Consider the following 20,761-nt stretch of genomic DNA (forward strand, 5'->3'; position numbering starts at 1 on the left):
TAAGAACAGTGTTTGGAAGAGCGCCAAAATCTCTTGCATGCACCTGCAATAACATATGTTATCTACATTGGGCAACTAGACAGACTGAACTGATGGGAGGGCAAAATGTATGCTGCTGTCCTTAAGAATTTACTTCAATATATGTCAGAATGTATGTCATCTTTCAGCACACTGACAGATAAATAAAGTTATACAAGGAATGTTCTGGTTGATTAACTTCTGAGACAGAAAAACAGTTGTTATTTTGTATACACTTCACTAACAATGGGACAACTGTGGAGGATATGCTTGGACTATAAAATATTATAACTTGCTATGAGCAGTCATGCTTCACAGACGCATGACTGAGTTTATCAGATCTTAAAATAGTAACAACCAGTCCGTGCAGAGAAATGAGAGGAGAAAAAAGTTCTTCACTATGACTTTCCATTGACAAGGGGGACCTCTATTGGTTCTTTGATAGTAATGCAAGAATATAAAGCTGCGAAAGCACTTAGGATAACAGACTTGTACAACTTAAAAATAGGAACAAAAATCTGGATAGAGCAATCCTAAGAAATTTTGTTGCGAATATCACCTAGGAAATAGAATTCATCTATTTCCCAATTTATCCCAATAAAATGGAATTAGGATTGCAAATTAAGTAGATACTGAGCTAGCCATATACAGGCAATTTATCAACAATCCTTCACAGTACTCTGTATCTCAAAAATATATTCAGTGCAGATTACAAATTATTTCAAAACCAAAGAGATGTAGACAATCATCAAGTTGGTAAAGAATAAACTGTAATCTTATCTGCTACTCCACCTTTTTCACAGAGAGAAAACTCAGCATGAGATGTTTTGTCCCCCGTGTTGTTTGGGCTCACTGTGGTTACTACAGCAAATTGAGGGCATGCCCCTACAAACAAGAATTCCATGACTACAATAAAAAAATTCTTCAATTCTCAAATTTCTTGTACTACAGAGACTGAGACATTGGAAATCATTCATACCTAGACTTTTGTATTTGCCTTGGTAACTTTACCTGGCCCTTTTCTTTGTTCACACTGTCTTTCTAAATGTTTAAAACTGAAGTTTTCAGTTACTGCAATGCTAGAAATTTGGGGACAGAGGGAAAATGTAATCTGAGAAGACAGATGTCTTATTTGGAGGGGAAATAACTTTTATTTTGCCCCCTCCAGAGCTACATCCCTATCCTTAGCATACCCCATTCTCCCATAAATTTCAACAAGCTGAAGCTTTATTTTATGCAAGTTAGTATTTTGCATTATAATCCTCTTTTTAATTCATTCAATAAAACAAAGGTCTCACCTGTCACTACCCCCTGGCCAGTCCACAAATGGTTAGCAAAATCCATAGATGTCAATGATCTTTTATGAGGTGTATCTGACTGAAAGAGATAAGATATTTTTGATCAATTTCAGGCTTTGTCCCACCCTGTATGTCATCGATTACATTCACATGTTACGATAGATGCATTACAGTGGCTATGTTCACACATAGTTCTAAACCATGGTGTAGCAATACATAATACTAACTGCATATGTTGAGCCTAAGAGAAGCTTCATACTCTTGCACACAGTCCTGCCTCTTCTGGCACACTTTCCCCCGGTCTTGAGTTGTTAATGCCGACTAGGGATGTAAACCTGAGTTTACTTTTTCTCACAAGCAAGAACAAAACAAACAAACAAACAAAACCCAACCTCACAATTCTTCCTATTGGGTGAAATTATGGGAGTGGAGTTTCATGAATTTTTCAATTATTTTTTGCACTTCAGGACTTAATTTTTTTTTTCTAAAGATATTTTTGCACAATTTTTTTTACACAAAATCACTATGGCCCCATACAGACAGGCCAAAATAAGGCTGCTTTGGGTCACTTTGGAGGTATGCTGTTTCAATGATGCATGCATCCTAAGAGTCCGGAAGCTGTACCAAAGCCACGATCCAGTCCTTTTAGGATGCATGCATCATTGAAACAGCATACCTCCAAAGTGACCCGAAGCAGCTTTATTTTCGGCCTGTCTGTATGGGGCAATATGTAGCACAAAGGTTTTTCCTTTACTCCTCAAAAACCTGAAACATGAAAAATATCCCTGTTGTTGACCTTTTTTATAGAGCACTGGCATGTTCTTTCTTGTAAAGGATGTGAAAATTCTGAATATTCTTTACAACCTAACTATCTACAGATCAGGGATCATGGCTTACTACAAATAAAAAACAAGCCAGTCCCAAACCATGCTGTGAAGAGGAGCTAGATGAGCCCAGGTAGATCCAACCTATCACAGTTGGTAGATGGGGAAAGAATATACAACCAGACCTAAAACAGTTTTTAGTAGTGCTAGGCGGGTCAATGTGATGTAGTGGTTTGAGCACTGGACAAGGAGTCTGCAGACCAGAGTTCGAATCTTGGCTCAGTCATGTAACTCCACTGGGCGACCTTGAAAGCACACAACAACAGCAAGGCTAGGAATGGATTAAATTTTGAGAGGAACATTTAGAGATAGGGCCAGTTAAGGAAAAATGAACTGATAAGATCTGAATAGGGTTTCTGGTTTGATGGAAGCAGAGTGTGTGGAAAGAGTTTAAGGAGTTTATGTTTTATTTACTTATTATATAATAAATATTTACTGATTTTATTTTCTACATCTCTGATTCATTTAAGAATTGATAAGGAAGACTGATGACACATTTCTACATTAAGCCCACCGATTAGCACAACTGCTGGTCCATTTGAAGTGTCTCTTTAGGGTCCATACACAAGACTCAGGAAGAGGTTTTAAGGATGAAAGCACGAGTAAAGAGATCCAAGGTTGGAACTGTGTTGCCAACTTCCATCACACCTGCAATTATGAGCCACAGCTTGTTCTAGATCACAATTTCTGACAATGGATTGAAATTAGTGTTTCTGATTTGCATGCAGTGACATGCTGAGATTCAGAAAAATTAACACTAAAAATCCTTTTTTAGCAGTGCACGACAAAATGGAAACAACGAGAAGTGTGATCCTGAAATGTTGCTTGGACTCACACTTTCCAACTCATGCACATGGAAACCATAGTTTAGTGATACTTTGTGAATTGGGCCACTGGCAGGGATATGAAGAGAAGTTATGAAAACATAGTAAGGAGCATGAAGGAATGGTCAAGGCCATTCTCCTGTGACATAAACATCCAATGTGCACTTTTTGGCTTTTTTTGTCAAAAAGCCAAGGGGAAACAGCTAGGCAATCATTTGGTGACCATAGTGGTATCAGTGGCAATCTGTAAGTATGTAACATATTGTCTCCAAATAGACTTATACGTGGGAGGTAGGACTATAATCAATTACCTTCCAAATTGTATTTTCAATATTTGGAAGAGTCAAGCAGTTTCCATGACCCTCAAACTCCCTACTTCTAAACATACCTAAATAATAATAATTTTATAAAATTTCACAGAGAAATAGCAGGGAAATTCTGCACTTTCTCCCTCCTCTTTTCCAGCAATGGAGGTGGAAACATCTTATCGGTTGATTCCATCACATTGCTCTGGTAGGCAGGAAACAGTCACCACCAGAGGGAGCAACACCCAACATCACTTTTTCCTGCCTTGGCTCTGAGTAGGCTGCGTTTTTCCTTTTCTGCTTGTTCCTTTATTTTGTCTTAAAAACTTTAATATTTCTTCTAATATTTTTTCTATTTTTCTTATATGTATGATCTGTTTTCTCCTGCCTTGGCAACTGCCTACAAAAACAACAGCATTCTTCAGCCTTTGTTCTATCTCCCCCCGCCCCTTTCTATCCTTTTCTGCCTAGGAAAGGCCAGGCAGGGAGAGACAGTTCAGAAGCTGTGCTCTGAGCCAACTATGCCCCACTTCAGCATTAAAGAAGACAGCCCAGGAGAATATTTTACCTCAGCCAAATAAAAGGGGCTAAAAAACCAGAAAGCCAGAGGTCTACAATACTTAACAGAGTTTTGCAATACTTACCCGGAATGTGTGAGTAGTATTTGGTCTTGAAAACTGATCTGTGATGACAGTACGCTCTCTAAGTGGCCGCTGTTCCATACCACCAGGTACAGCACTGGATATTCTGCTATGCGGATATCTTCCTTTATGCTGGCAGGGTGGGAGGGGGTAAAAACAAACATTCAGAATGGTTTTTTGTGAGTTTTTTGGGCTATAAAAGAGTTTCTTCCTGGCATTTCACCAGTATCTGTGGCTGGCATCTTCAGAGAATGCTTGCCTTTCCAGGCAAGCATTCTCTGAAGATGCCAGCCACAGATGCTGGCAAAACGTCAGGAAGAAACTCTTCTAGAACATGGCCACATAGCCCGAAAAACTCACAAAAAACCATAGATGCCGGCCATGAAAGCCTTCAACTTCAAACATTCAGAACTGGGAGGAAAAAACTATTCTTTCTAATTCAAGCAAGACTACCGGTACTTTCATCTTTTCATTGCCCACCCCTTCAAATAATTCTCAAGTAAAGATTCATAACAGCATTATAAGAGCTTCTACAATTGCTTAACTAAATTTTACCAAAAAAGCTTGATTTTAATTAATGTGAGAGATTACATATTTTAGTATGAAAAGACATAAATGTAATTGCACGAGGCCCTCTACAAGACTAGCGTTGATTTATTGGTATTACACAGCATAAGCTAGTCACACTGGGCTCATCCTGGATCTTCTACAAACACATGAAAGCACTATATTTGCTAATGTTTCCTTGACTTCTGCTAGATTTCTGTGAATCTGATAGTCTCATATCTACAGTCATTACAGTTGCACTGAATATTTGGCAAGATTCTAATGCAAGAGAAGGTGGGCTAACTACATGAGTTTTCTCAGAAGGAAAGGCAAACATGAAAACTGTGCAAATGCAGATGATACAGAAGTGAAACTCTTAAAAACAAAAGGGAACAGTGCTGTATGGACAAACTGCAAGCCAGAATGGAGAAGTGCCATGCAGCTGTAAATCAAAACAAGCTCCTTGACATAACACAGGAGAAGTTTTTTGCTAAAGATATTGGCCTTTCAAGGTCATTGTTTAATAAAATGTATTAATGTGTTTCCATATCTAAATATTTTATATATTTTTTAAAATTCTATGTATTTAAGCTGCACACCAACCCTGTCATGTAGGGTAGGGTGAGAAATGGCAACTGTGATAAGACTACTCAACCTCACTGAAAGCAGAAGCAAACTAAGGTATCTCACATGCAAGCCCATTGCCGTATACATCACACCGCTCTGAATTTTTTATTTTCCACCAATAATTATAATAGTATTTTTTTTAAAATAAATCTATCTTACAAAGCCTAGCCGGGTTCCAGGAACTGAAAGATACTGATCAACCGCATCTGTGTTTATTGGTGGCAACTTGTTCCGCATTGTAGGTGGAAGTGGAGAGGACAAACGATCTAGGGTAGTGCACCTGTAGAACAGGAATGTGGATAGATGAGATTACACAGATTTCAGTTTCTTCAGACACTGCATGAGCTGTTCTTAATCTAACATAATGCATGGGCAATGCCAGCATTACATACAGAGATTTACAATGTCCTCCCTGCTTTCCTCTGTGTGTGTGTGGAGGGGGGACATCCTTTTAAAATCTAACATTCTTCCAATAGCTACTTGAGACTGCTCACTACACATACACATTACCCTATGGTCATATAGATAAATATAACCATTCTTTAGGTACAGTGACCCCTCAGTATCTGTGGATTTGAGCAAACAGAGGATGAAATGAAGAAACATTTAATTTTTTTAACCTAAAACGGCCAGACTGAAAAGGGATCCCAGGGTACTAGAGGAAGCTGCTGTGGCAAGACACAAGCAAGCTGATGCCTTCTTCCCCACGGAGGTCAATCACACCACAAAGCCACAGTAAGAACTTAATCCTCTTCCTCACTCTCTTTCCCACCTTCACATCATAAAGCTGCTGCCAAAATTTAAACACTAGCCTTACTCTGTTTCCCACCCTCTCACAAAGAAACCTCTCCCAGAATTTAAACTCCTGCTTTCCCGCCTTCTCACAAGGAAGCCTTTTCCGGAATTTAAATCTCTTCCCGCCCCCTCTCATATATCCCATTGCCCCAGTCTTTCTGCAGCCCTTCCCAGAGGTAGAGCAGTAACAAAAGGGTTTAAAATGTGGCAGAGGCTTTGTGATGGGAAGGTGGGAAACAGTGCAGGAAGAATGCCTTCCTTGTTACCCAGGTAATTTTAATTGTTAAATATTGATTTCAGCATCTGCAGTTTTTGGTATCTGCAGGGGGTTCTGGAACCAAACCCTATGGATACTGACGGCCCACTGTATATATCCTACTTGAACACATCTGCAATAGAGCCTATAATACAAGGCTATCCAGGCATTTAAAAAAAATCCACACCAGGTCAAATATGTAATGCTGAGAAAGGTTGAATGCTGCAACCTAAATTGTGTTCCTTATATGATCCATGTCTGGTTTCTGAGACTTACAGGACTTATACACATAGGCAGGATACCATGAGCCAACCCCATAGCATCCCGCCTGCAGTTCTGACCCGTTTCCACCCCCATCTAATGCAGCAATGGGCAGGTGTTCACATGTCCATCCACCACCACGTTGTGGAGCTCCTTCATGTGCCTTACCTGCTGCTGCTGGCAGGTTCCCTCTGAAGACTCCCACCACAGGCCATAAAGACAGGAATGGGATGCCTGGCTACACTGACATGGCCAGGTGCCCCCTTCCAATGTCATAGGCTGTGACTGAGGCCTTCAGAATGAATGCAGCAGGTAAAAGGGTATGATGTTTGGTGACTGTCGCAGTGGGGTTTCCAAGAAACTCTGCTGTAAACAGCTTGTGCTTTTTTAGACTGCATTAAGAGCCTTTTGGGCCTGGATTGGGCCAGAACTACTGGATCAGCATTGAGTCTGGCCAATCCCAGTTGGGGCTATTATCTGTACAGAATGACGACAGAATGAAGTGGGGATATGGTTCTTTTAGCCTGTGTTGCAATTAATTTACTGCAATTAATATACTGCAAAGAATTTCAAAAGTCCTGCTAGGTAAAATTATGTGGGAGTTTGAATATTATCCTATGAATATTTGGATCAGGGCTTTTTTGCAACAACAACAAAAAACGTTTTCTTATATATGTGTTTAACACTAAATATTAGCAAAAAAATCCTGAAATGCAAAAAAAATCTTGTGATGATTGACCACATTTTTCAACTGTTTGTCTTGATACATAAAGACACATTTGCTTGCACAGGCCAAGAAATTTGCAAGTATTTTTTCTATCCTAATGTCACAGTGGCAAAGAACAGAAGCAGATTCTCACAATTTTGTCCCCCTAAGAACTTCATCACTATAAATGTTGGCAGTTTTTGAACGCAGTGGATCTGAAGCTATTGACAGCAGCCTACGATGTCCAACTATTTTCCTAGAGGATCCAGGCAACACTCGAGACAATGAAAGAATGCTGTTATCAGTAATTCGTCCCATCCGATTTCGTGCAGAGTTAACGCTGGAACCAATACGTTGGAACTTGTCTTCCTGTTCATTCCTGAAAAATAAATACTATTTCAGCAAATGGCACAGCCAGATCCATAAGATCCATCAGCCCACCTTATGCAAATATTATTTCCATTCTTCCACAAAGAGAATTATGGAGCTCTAAATTATATTTTTACAGCAAATTAATCAACTACAGAAATGTAACATGAGAAAATATAGCACCAGAGAGTGATGCCTTTAAAAAAAACACTCTGAAGCAAAGGTTCTTAAACTTAGGGGGTCTGTGAAGTGGGTGCAAAAAAACTTCCCCTTCAGTTTCTTTCCCGTTGTTTTAAAAATTGTCTTTGTGAAAAAATCAGTATGTTAAATTATGTTAGATCTCTAGTGCCAATTCTTACTACAATCATTTGTAAAAATGCATGGCTTTAACTGCTATGGCTCCATCCTACTGAATCCTGGGCTTTGTAATTTGTTATGGCAGCAGAGCTCTCCGACAGAGAAGGCTATATGTCTCAAAAACTAGAAATCCTAGAATTCTATAGATTGAGCCATGGCAGTTAAAGTAGTGTCAAACTGGATTATTTCTGCAGTGCAAATGCAGCCTGAGTCAGCCAAACCATAGTTCCAAATCACAGTGGAGTTTAACAGCTCTCATTGAAATGTATTTTTAGGCAGACTGTGTGTGTGTGTGTGGATAATTTGTATTTATTTCATTTTCTTCCAGGAATTGTGTATCATCTTTTGCATAGTAGAATAAGACATTTATATAATTCTTGGTGAATAACGTTTCTCTTATCTATCTATGTAAATCAAATTCATTTCCAATGCAACCAAATAAATTGTATACTAAGGCCGGTTACAGACTGGCACTTTAGTGCGTGACTAAATGGTGGCGGCCCTTCCATACGGCCGCGGCCGTGAGGACGTCACGGCTGCGCCACCTCTAGACGGGGCGGCGCGGACGTGACGTCCTTGCTCCGCGCCAGGGCGCTTAGTGCGCCCTGAACACGGAGCAGGAAGGAGCTCCGTTTCGGAGCTTCTTCCTGGTTTAGTCCGCTGGGCGCAGCCTTCAGACGGCTGCGCCCAGCGGACTAAAAGAGGAAAAGGGCCAAACGGCCCCCTTTCTCCCCCTCCCCTCAGCCGCGGGGTGTCCTTGGGCTTGACAGCCCCAAGGGACACCCCTTTTCAGGCTGTGGGGAAGCGGCGTTTTGCTGCTTCCCCGCAGCCTGAAAAGCAGCGGATTGGGGCCTCAGTGGCTGCCGCTCTGCACACTGAGGCCCCGATACACCGGGGAAAGGGGCGGGTGCAGACCGCCCCAAATGGGCGGTCTATAACCCGCCTAAGTTTTGTATATAGGTATTTATGTGCGGTTTACTAAGAAGAGACTCGATAGCTTTCCTCAGATTCTCACAAGTATCTGTGATCTAAAAAAGGGTAAGGAACAATAGTCTACAGAGCTATGTGCTCAAGCAGAATTTAAAAACAAGTATAGTTTGTATTGTGATATTGAAATATAATCTCATAAATGCACCTTTGAAATACATACTGTATCCTTTCTGTCAATCCTGAATGTCTCTGTTGTAGCGGTTTAGCTTGAATTGTCATGACACCATTTAAATCACTGTGTGGATTGGTAGGAAAACGGTGAATCTAAAGAAAGCAACAGAAGCAAACACAGACGTTCTTTCAGGGTCACTCACAAACATGTCCGAAAGCTAAAAATGAGTGGGTTAAACCTGAAAATATAAACAAGGAGGTCCAATAGATATGTCAAGGGAAATTTCTTCCTACAGATGTATTTTATATATTTATTTATTTGGCTAGTTACTTCCTAACATGGGGTCTTTGAGGAGCTGATAAAATAAAAACTATTAAAATGCCATGTTCAACAGTGGTGTTTAATAGCTCCCCCCCCCCCCCAGGAAACAGTTCTGCTGGCTGATTCCCCCCTGGGAAACAGTTCTAATTGTTGGTTCTTTGAAGTTGCAATGGAAGCAGGGAACCATCTTATTTTTATGACTCCATTGCTGTAAAGGAGACCCATAGAGGTGATCGACTCTGCTCTGGGTTTTCTGCCCACGTTGTTCTAGTCACCTTCTCCCTTGTTTCATCACTATCCAATTCTGGGGAAATTCAGGGCACTGGTCTGGTTCCACTCTATGAGAGAGACTGTGTCCACCACCACCACCTCCGTTCTAGGTGGTCAACCAGTGCTTCAACAGAATCACTCACCAAGGTGGCAGCAAACTCCCCAAAAATGTCAGGAAACCATCTGGATTCATAAGCCTTCTGGGGTTGATCATCTTAAGCAGTCCTCCATGTCTGTGGAGGTCTGTGTCCCAGTGGGTCTAAACCGCACCAGGTAGCAAGTATGTGTGTGAGTGAGTGAGTGTGTGTGTGTGTGTGTGGCAGGTTTATTTATTTTATTTATTTAAAGGTTGTCTTTAACTTTGTTGTCTTCTGACAGTAATGCTAAGTACAACTGCTGGGATGCTATAAATTTAATAGCTACTTCCTATCTGAGAAATACAGCTCCAGTTCCACATTGTTTGGCAGAAGAGAGGCTTTAATCTCCGATCTCCTGCCTATGAATCTTTTGGGGGGAAAGGCACACAGGGATGGTTTCCCTCATGGGCCTTCTTTCCCTGCACTCAGTTCTTCTGGAAAGTAAGGTGCACATGGACAATCTTCCTTGTACAACTCATTTCTCACAGCATCACATCCACTAGGCTGTCAAGCAGTTATTTAGTGGGCAGACTAGACCTGATTCTATTAGGGAAAAGGATATGGTGGGATTGCTATCTTTATACACCCTGTCTGGAGTCACAAAGACAGTAGGAGTGGAGAGGAGGCTGTATCCACAGCATGCCTCAGAGGAGCTGTGTGTTACCCACTCTTGATGTAAAATGACCAATTAAGAACAACAAACACCAGTCTGTCAAGATACTTAGCAAAGCTGATTGGGGCTATATCCATTTGATCTTTATTCAATATATGTGTAAGAGTTATACATCTGAAAAATCTCTCTACACTGAAGTTTTAGATATATTTTATTAATTTTAATATGCTGTATATGTTTAGTTAAAACAATACAGTATTTAGAAAAAGCAGCTATATTGAAATAACACCACAGAAAGTCAATATAAATCCCCACTGATTTTGGAAATTTTCTAGCTCATGTGGACTTTTGAGCAAATTAGTGTGTTTTGCATAATGATTTAGAAATCAAGTTGAAATATTTTCATTTATTACTGGATTCAAAACCACGTAATATATTTAAAGGAAGAGTTGAAACTAAATTTAACCATTATGACAAAAGCTAAATAGAAAAGTCTTTGTGTGTATGCAGTGCACAAGTTGTATGCAGAGAGGTAAAATGTGAGAGGCCTAAATCAAAAGGTCACACATAGAATGCTGAATATCAGTATACCTCAACACAATGTATAAGAACATCACAACTGTTGAAAGAGGATTTTCATGAGATGAATTTACACTTAAAGGGTTCAGGTATTGAAGGAATATGGAGAAGAAATCTAGTAGCAAACAAAGGAACAAGCAAATAAACCTCAGTCAGGTAAGAAAGATGGCATACTGGTGAAAAGAAGAGCTAGATTTTATATGCTACTTACGATAGCTAGTCAGAATTGATTCTACCTGTGCTGGGACAAAATGGAAGCCAAAAGATGTGCTTCGAGCCTCTGATCCTCTTGATGGGGGTACACTTGATGTATCTACTGCAACACGGGGAAATGGTAGATGTGGTAACTTCTTTCCAGTAGCTTTCAGTTTCTCTATTTGCTTGTCATGTTCTAAACCACCATAAAATAAACATGAAACAGGCATATATAAACTACTCTATATTAATACTGTACTTACTATACACTTAGGCAGAATGTTATAATATGCAAAGTTTATACGATTGTGATGTAGGCATAATGCTGATTCTCTGCTTATTATGGTTTTGCAAATGAGAACCAGTATTGGGAATGTATGCTCTTTCCCTAACTTTCCATCCCATCTCTCGGGAGCAATTTCTCATGTCCTTTCCTTTCTATCTCCAACTATTGTTTCATGAACAAGCACAAACCATATATAATGGATATCATGTATCTCAGCATTAGGTATTAACTGGACCACAAATATTCATAAGCTACATTAAGAACACCTCTTAAAATGTGTATGTGTGTGTGTGCGTATTTATGGTGACCTCATGAATTTCATATGGTTTTTGTAGGTAAGGAATAATCAAGCAGTTGTTTGACCAATTCCTTCCTCTGAAATATAGCATCTGATATTTGTTGGCAGTCCAAGTACTAACCCCAGGCTAACCCTGCTTAACTTCCAAGATCAGATAGGATCTGTTGCCTTTAGGGTATTTAGGCTACTATTAGCTTTTCTATAAATATTTCAGTTACCTGTGATAGAGGATTCCCAGTATTTTTGTATTAATTCTTCCAGTACTTGAATTACATTATTCCATACATGATCAAACACTTCAGCAACCACAGCATCTTTGATACAGGCATTGGGTGAAACAGGAGGAATGCCATGTTTAATTCTCCTCTGAGCGAGCTGATAATTCCTTTGCTCCAAACTCTCATCACCACTAATGATTGAAGCAAATTAAAATTTACCAAGCTATAGATTTATTACCAAGATAAAAAGAACAAAGCAATAATAATAATAATAATAATAATAATAATAATAATAATAATATATTTATTTATTTATTTGTAGCCCGCCTTTCCCAGAGGATCAAGGCAGGTAACAGCAAAATCTATTTAATCACCTCTACATCACTGTGTACTGCTGGATCAGTGGTTAGGCTGCACTTGTACAAGAGAACTGGTTGACACATTCACATACACCAGCAACCCTGGTATTTTTCTCACAGTAATTAAGAAATGGGAAAGAGCTGCCTATTCCCTATCTCCAGCTGGTGGCTGATCAATGGATAAATATGGATAGAATACCTCTTAACAGACTGCATACAAGATGGCAGCATGTGTGAGCTGTGGGTTATCCACTATATTCTACTGAACCATATGAAAACATCCCAGTTTTGCTTAACTGCTTGCCAATAGTGGCAGCCACTTCATTCACTTTGTCAATGTGATTTGGTCTACTTGAGTCATACAGACTGGCCTCAACATCCTGTCACTTAAAAATGGTCTAACCACCATGAAAACAGGCATGAGTTTAAAGAAATGTGCTTAACTTGACTACTACTATGTCAGAAAAATATCCTCCTCATGCAGATTAGAAAACCATGCCAGGTTTCTGATGAAAATAACTTTCTTCTCACTGCTTTTTGCCACCACTGTTGTTGTATATTGTTTATTATCAGAAGGAAACAGAAATCAATTAGAAGGCCATTTTAACAACAACAACAACCTGGCCTAGGAGTATGAACTCATACTTTCTACAATCATCATAATCACAATTTATTAAATCCATTAGAAATTGAACATTTACAGTTCCTTGTTGTCAAATGCAAGATACTCTTCAATTTTTCCTTCTGCATCATATATTTCCTCTTCCAAAAATGAATAAGCAGATGCCTCGGATAAACCAACTCCTGGTAATTCAGAGCTGAAGGCCTTGTGCACTGGAAAAGTTGCAGGAACCAGTTTAGATCCTGAGATGCATAACCTAAAGATAGTAATTTTAACACACAAGAAAAAAGGTGCAAAATAAAATGTATACAAATATTTTACAAGGGAAAAACAGCAAGCTGTTAAATATTCATATTACAACTAATGAAGTGGTAAGACAAGTGAGAGAAAAAGCAACTCATATAGCATTTTCCAACCAAATGGAAACAAGAAAAACAATTAGGAAAATTTAAAAAAATGCTTAGAGCAGGGAGAGCTGAAGATAAATTAGGATCTATGGGCAGATTGTTAAGGTCATTTCCAATAGATCAGGAAGTGTTCTAGCTTCTGATTGCTTGACAATAGCATCAACAAAAGTATTATTGCACCTAAATAAGAACTGAAGTAGGCTACTGCTTGTATCTTGGATTTATTACCCTGTAACAAATTAAATCAAAGAAAAAAGCCACAAAACTAAAGTGCTAAATTCTCTTCATTGTTGCATTTTAATGTTTCTAATGTGCTATATACTGTGCATAGAAGAACAGGTTGCTTATCTGTCACTGTATTTCTTTGAGTGGTCATCTGTGAAATGACACAAACGGATTATCCTGCATCTGTGCAGTACATCTTATAAAACTTCTAGGGCTGTTACATAAGCATTTTGACAGTAGATCCGCCTACTCTCGGTGCAACCTACTAGCTTGCTTCCCATCTCAGCTTCATGGATGCCAAAGCAACAGCCCAGGATTTAAGGAGAGGCAGGACACAACAAGAGGATGGGTGAGGTTGTGTGATTTTACAGATGACCACTCAAACAAATACAGTTACAGGTAAGCAACCTGTCCTCCTTCTGCATGGTCTCTGTGAATCACACAAATGGGAAACTAGCAAGCTACTAGCCATAGAAGGAGGGGGTGTTATCCTACACAGGAGAAAAACACAGCCCTCCCAAATACAGTATCCACTGTGATCCCGAGTCCAGGAGATCATGTGATACGAAAGTGAGCAGTCCAGATCATGTGGCAGTTTTGTACATCCTCTGTTTTGTCCATATGGAGCAAGATGGTACCAATGATCAGCCTTTGATATGGAAGGACAAATTTCATTTGCTTCCTCTGTATGAAGTAAAGCTATGGTATTGGCGATGGGCCCTTAATATGTCTCCTCTGACAGGCGTATCAGGACAGTCTACAGTCATTGGCTATGCCAACCTGATTTCTACCCAACACTTCTTAATTGGTGTAGGAGTAGATGCCATGTAAGACTGCCTGAGAGCCAATAAGTCCGACAAGTCCGTGGGGTCGGAGCTGAAGAGGATCAAGATGGGACAGGGAACAAGAAGCCAATGAACCATCAGATGACCATGTAGAAGAACTTAAGGTATTGGGCATTCCTTATTGCCCTAGCCACCATCACAAAAAGGACATAATGTCCAGCACAAGGTTTTATATTTCTCAGAAATAATTATACTTATTGCTAATATAGCTGCAATATTTTAATAAATACAGGTTGAGTCTCCCTTATCTGGAATTCCAAAATCTGAAATATTCCAAAAACCAAAACTTCTTCATGGGTGGCTGTGATAGTGACACCTTTGCTTTCTGAAGGTTTAATGTACAAAAACCCTGTTTTGTGGAAAAAATTATTTAAAATATTGTATAAAACCTTCCAGCTAAGTGTATAAGGTGTCTATGAAACAAATGAATTCTGTGTTTACACTTGGGTCCCATCTCCAGGATATCTCATTAAGTACGTATATGCAAATACAGGTATTTTGACATCCAAAATATTCTGGCCCCAAGCATTTTGGATAAGAGATATTCAACCTATGGTAACTATTGCAATCAAATTACTTTACTCCCTTTAAAATGATTAGGGTTTTTTGTTAGAATTAATTAATTCATGCTTGCTGACACATCCTAGTTTTGTCTCAATTTGGATAGATGGGTTTGCACTGCATTTCTACAATACATAAAATATTTAAAAAAACAAGACAGACAGATACCTGTAATTCAATATTAAACTGATAATTCTACATTAAACTACATACTCTTTCATACTGCTGATTTCAGTCAGGCTGGGTAGGGACCTGGAATACAGAGAGCTGGGATTTCTGCTCTGATAATGCTGAAAGCCCTGATCTTTGGGGAAAAGAAGCTGTTTTCCCAAGATCCTGAAAAGAGAACAAACATAAACTGCTCAAGAAGGAATGAATGGGAAATATACAAGTATTACAGTTGAACCAAAGGTACAAAAAGTCTGTAGCACACATGCACATAGCAAAAATGTTAGATGGGAGACAATGCTGATTACCATAACCCAATGCTGATTCATAAGAATTACAAGAAGCCTGCTGGTCAAGCCATTGCCTCAAAAGTTAATTAAATACATTTTGAATGGAAAATTGATGATGACGTACAGTCACCTCGCCGTTTTCATGGACTTGAGATCTGCAGTTCTGATTATTCAGAGGGGCGACTTCCATTAAAGTTAATGGTGTACACGCCTGTGACACATGCACATAACTGCACGCAGAAGCACGTGGCCATTCAAAGCTATGGGGTTTGAATATATGCGAATTTCCAAATTCACGGTGTGTGTGTGTCCAGAATGGATCCCCCGCAAATTCGGAAGGAGGACTGTACTGTATATACTCATGTATAAGTCTAGATTTTTTAGTCAAAAAACTGACCCAAAAAACTTGAGTCGACTTACCTACAAGTCAATGTATGTACTGTATTTTAAATCTTAACAAAAAAGGAACTAACCCCTGGTGAAAGGCAAGAGTGTAATCTGTCCTGGAAGCACTGATCCCCCCTCTACTTTCTCATCCATCCAGCCTTTAGCTTGACCACAAACAGTTATAACTGCTGAAATTTTGTAGGTTCTTCAGCATTGTTTCCCTTTGCTTCATTATTTAAATCCTTTGTTGCATACCCCAAAGTTTTACCTTCGACTTATCCACGGGTCATATCAAAATCCATAATTCCATCCCCCAAACCTGCCCTCGGTTTATACATGAGGGCAACTTATAGTCAAGTATATATGGCAATATACAGAACACTGTGCATAAAATAATCAAGTTACATGTAGACTTGCCTTAAGTGAAGTGATCTATTGGTCCAGTCTTTGCATTCTGCCTTTAGATTCTCTATTTGTGAACTCACTTTCCCTTCAAACAACATTTCATCCACATCAGAAAACAGCTGATGAACTCTTTGGGTATTAGCTTTATCAAATTCCTAAAGACATTAATATAAAGCCTTTCAAATAATATTTCTTCACATTTGAAACTGAGTAAAGCTTAAAGATGAAGACATCAAAACAGTTAAACATTTCAATACCTTTGCTTAGACATTAATCATTTAGAAATCAGAAGAAAATTAAAACTTGGAAGGGTAACTATGATGAAATTAGGCAAGATCATCAAGTGTAAACTTACATCATGGAATACTGAAGCCAGGATTGTCCATGCCATCATATTTTATAAAAGTTGGACAATAAAGAAAGCTGTGGATACCATGGACTTTCAAAATTACTAATCAATGAGTCCTAGAGAAAATCAAGCTTGAACTTTCACTAGCGATCAAGATGACTAAGCTGAGACTGTAGTACTTTAGGCTATCATGCAACAACATGACTAACCAGAAAAGATAATAATGCTTAATTAAGTGGAAGATAGTAGAGAAAGAGTAAGAGTATACTACAAGTAGTTTGATTGAATCAAGGAAGCCATGGTCCTGAGTTTCTAAGACCTGAACAAGGCTGTTGTTCAGGGACTCTTAAAAGGTTTCTCATTCATACAATCACCATAAGGTGCCCGCCCGCCCGCTTCCATCTGGGCTGCGGCCCAAGGGACTCCCTGCTGCCCCGGAGGACGCCGCTGCCTTTTCCACCTGGCAGCGGCCCTGGTGAGGACTCTTTGTTTGCCGCCGCGGCGGCGTCTTTGGAAGGGAAAGGGCCAGGTGAGAGCGGCCCCTCATAAGCCGGCTCGCCGGCCTCCCTGAAGAGGACGCTGCCCGCCCACCTGCTTCCATCTGGGCTGCGGCCCAAGGGACTCCCTGCTGCCCCGGAGGACGCCGCTGCCTTTTCCACCTGGCAGCGGCCCTGGTGAGGACTCTTTGTTTGCCGCCGCCGCGGCATCTTTGGAAGGGAAGGGGCCAGGTGAGCGCGGCCCCTCATAAGCCGGCTCGCCGGCCTCCCCGAAGAGGACGCCGCCCACCCGCCCGCTTCCATCTGGGCTGCGGTCCAAGGGACTCCCTGCTGCCCCGGAGGACGCCGCTGCCTTTTCCACCTGGCAGCGGCCCTGGTGAGGACTCTTTGTTTGCCGCCGCGGCGGCGTCTTTGGAAGGGAAGGACTCTCCTTTACCCCTATAACATCGGGGAGGAGCGCCAAGGACAATTTGCCTGGCGCCGCTGTTGCGGTCTTTTTGGAGGGAGGGAATTTGAGAGGGGGGGTGTAGGTTTTATTGTCAGGGGATTGTTTTTCTGCTTTGTATTATACTGCTTTTTCTGCTTTGTATTATACTGTTTTTTTTCTGTTTTGTATTATGTATTATGTACTGTATTTTTATATTATTGGCATTGTATGGTATTGCATTGTTTTTTCCTGTGCATTGTTTTGCTTTGTATTCTGAGACTCTGTTGTAAGCCGCCTTGATCATATGGAAAGGCGGGGTATAAATAAAACTAATAATAATAATAATAATAATAATAATAATAATAAGTCAAAGTAGACTCGACCACAAATAACAACAAAAGCATCTTAGTCATTGGAGAGAAAACTTACAAAACTATTCAGTATTACTTTGTACCAGGAACAGAATTTCATTAAAATATTGGGGGGGGGGGGGGAATCTAGGCTTCAAATAGTATAACCCTATTTTGTATTGGAATACTGACACCATGTTCAATAAAACAGAGTAGATCCAGAATTAGGAAGACAAGAAACAAAGTAAACAAAGGGCAATGGGACTGTTTTTTCCCATATTTATTGATTATTAATAAAATGTATTCCACAACATACTGGCATGTTTAAACTAGAGCTTCTACTCTCAAACAGGGAGTTCTCATTTATTGTTAGTTTACTAATCTCTATGGTTCCAGATCCTAGTTAGCAAACTGAAATTAAAACAGAATTCTCCATACAATTATAACTGAGGTCTCTGGATTAAACTAGCATGTATGAGGAGAGTGCATAAATCTCATATTTATTCATAGCATGCTAAACCACAAAATAGCAAACAGAGATTGTTAACTCTAATCCAGCACAGAATTTCAAATATGTAACTGGAAAATATCACAAAGATGGAAAACTGAATCTTCATATGTAGTCAGGACGCAAAAACTGATGCCCTTATTTGCCAATTTGTATACTACTGATTGGCCCAAAAAAAAAAAAAAAGAATCGGCAAAAAGAGGATAGGCAAAAATACTGACATTTTAGATTATGAGTTTTTAGATCCTCTGAAGTGAAGATACAAAATACTTGTTTAAAAACAGTGACTTACATCATCTCTCCAGGAATAAACAGAGCTTCTTTCAGTAGATGGACCAGTGGTATAACTCCGGATCCCTGACCAAGAATTATTCAAATCTGTTGGTGTTGTTTGCCCACTGGATGAAAGTGATGAAACAGAAGCACTGCACACAGGAACAAAACAAAGAGATATTGTTTTACAACATGCTGGTTAATTGAATTATATATACTCCTCTGCCACTTCAAAGATCAATAGTTTTTTTGATACAAAAGCTCTATGCCTTAAGAGTTGCAATAACAGCTAGCTACAATAGCTGCTACAGGTAATGTAGGAAGCTGCTTTATACCTTGAAACCTGCAAGGAAAAAAAATCTCTATCTTCCTCTGTCTACACAGTTGGTATATTTTAAAAAATGCAACAGTGCAGCCAAAAGGCAAGCCATTTTCCTCCAATCTGCAACTAACATAAAATGACAATGGCTATGGGGGAGAGTGACAGATTTGGTAACCTTGGGAGATATATACCGTATATGCTCAATTATAAGTTGTCCTCACATATATGTTGAGGGCAGGTTTCGGGGCCAAACTTAAGGCCATACCCAGGTGTTGATGTTGGGGGACTCCTGTTCAACCCTCAAGCATTGGCCTGTAAGGTCCCTCAAGTTTCTGTTTTGTTCCTCACACTGTTTAACACATACATAAAAAAAAATATGAACCCCAATGACAACCCCAATGAAAGGTTGTCTAAAGATTGGGAATTCAGTGCCATCAATATGCAGATAACACCCAACTCTACTACTACTCCCCACTCCAATTCCAGGAAGGTCTCCTGTCCTAAACTAGTGTCTGTCATCAATAATGGCAAACAAACTGAATTTTAATCCAGACAAGACAAAGGTGCTCCTGATCTGGGAGGCAGATATGGGAACTTGGATTCAGATGGGGTTAGAACCTATCACATCTTTTTCTTGGCAGATTTGTTCCAAGGAAGTTTGCCTTTACCTCCCTCCAAAGAAACTCATGTTAGATTATTATTTTTAAAAAAAAGACTTCTAAAATTTAGCTGCCTTTTCTGTTTTTCTCCATTCTGCCCAAATGAGAGAGATTGCTGCCACTGTCAGAAGAAGGAAGGAAGGAAGGTAAGGCTGGGAGAGAGAGAGAGAAAGAGAGAAAGGAAGGAATAAAGATTGATGTGAACAAGTATGCTAGGCTCAAAAGAGGAAATTATGCAAGCTGTATAAGCTTCTGAGCTTTTCCTTTGAAAAGGTCAACTTTATGCCATGCTACAAACTGCTTTCCAAATTCCACTCTGTTTCATATTGCCACACTATACTGAAGTGAACCACTTTACTACAGAATTGTTTGCTCTTCAAATTAAACAATGGCTTACTTCTACATAATCTTTCAGCCCATACTTATCTCATTGTTCAATAAATGTGATTTTTGGCAGTTAATGCATACAAAGTATAGTTGTCGATTGCCTCCTGTACGCTTTTGGTAAAAGGTGCTGGAAGGCCATCTTCATTCTTCCCCTGGAAGCAATGCTCTGAGGATCTTCTAGACAACCCTCTTCTGAAGGTAGAAGGGGAGAAAAAAGAAAACAGATGCAATTAATTCCATTATCTTCTTTGACACTCTATTTTCCTCTCCCCCCCCCCCATCTAAATAAACACAATTTTCAAAACGTTCAAGTCACAAAGGAAAAACAGTTTTTCTTAATTTTTCATAACTCCCTCCCCACCCATAAACATAAAGCACCCATTTTTCTAATGTCAATTTCACTACCATATATACTCAACTATAAGTCGAATTCATGTATAAGTCGAGGTCAGGTTTAGAGGGCAAACTTATGGATAGGTCAAGGGTAAAACTTGGAGGCTTCTTCAGTGTGTGTGTGTGTGTATGTGTGCATGTGGAAAGAGAGTCTCTCATTGAGGCTTTTTGTTTCATCATTTCAACTTTTGTTTCAGCCAGACAGGCAGACATGCAAGGACTCTTAAACAAACAGCAATAGCAATCAGTCACCCAAGACTCTTTCTGCTTGGCTCCTGAAAGAAATAAACTCTCTCCCACTGCATGCGGAAATTTGAAAGAGCTGCTATCACATTACCATAGTGACCCTTAAATAAATTGATCTGGGATTTTGAGGTCAATTTTAGGGATTAAATTTTTAGACTTATATATGAATATATAG

The 20,761-nt window shown here is 39.6% G+C and overlaps 1 protein-coding gene across 9 annotated transcripts in view; it reads right to left on the bottom strand.

Moving 5' to 3' along the window:
• FAM149A (family with sequence similarity 149 member A) overlaps positions 1-20,761 on the bottom strand; it is a 74,438-nt gene that overhangs the window by 27,324 nt on the left and 26,353 nt on the right. For 7 of the 9 annotated variants that reach the window (XR_006104075.1, XR_006104077.1, XR_006104076.1 and 4 more), the window contains exons 2-13: positions 20,029-20,139; positions 18,599-18,731; positions 16,188-16,330; positions 15,139-15,261; positions 12,967-13,143; positions 11,907-12,097; positions 11,146-11,300; positions 9,023-9,141; positions 7,316-7,540; positions 5,303-5,423; positions 3,974-4,102; positions 1,317-1,395 (exon numbers count right to left, since the gene is read on the bottom strand). Coding sequence is in view for 5 of the 9 variants with exons in the window: in XM_042468459.1 (XP_042324393.1) it covers positions 1,317-1,395; positions 3,974-4,102; positions 5,303-5,423; positions 7,316-7,540; positions 9,023-9,141; positions 11,146-11,300; positions 11,907-12,097; positions 12,967-13,143; positions 15,139-15,261; positions 16,188-16,330; positions 18,599-18,731; positions 20,029-20,139 (1,706 nt within the window). In the remaining 4 variants the exon portion in view is untranslated. The remainder of the gene's footprint in view (positions 1-1,316; positions 1,396-3,973; positions 4,103-5,302; positions 5,424-7,315; positions 7,541-9,022; positions 9,142-11,145; positions 11,301-11,906; positions 12,098-12,966; positions 13,144-15,138; positions 15,262-16,187; positions 16,331-18,598; positions 18,732-20,028; positions 20,140-20,761) is intronic. The other 2 variants (XM_042468460.1, XM_042468463.1) reach the window with 2 other exon arrangements.

The sequence above is a fragment of the Sceloporus undulatus genome, chromosome 5 (genome assembly GCF_019175285.1).
Source record: "Sceloporus undulatus isolate JIND9_A2432 ecotype Alabama chromosome 5, SceUnd_v1.1, whole genome shotgun sequence".
NCBI classification, from domain to species: Eukaryota; Metazoa; Chordata; class Lepidosauria; order Squamata; family Phrynosomatidae; genus Sceloporus; species Sceloporus undulatus.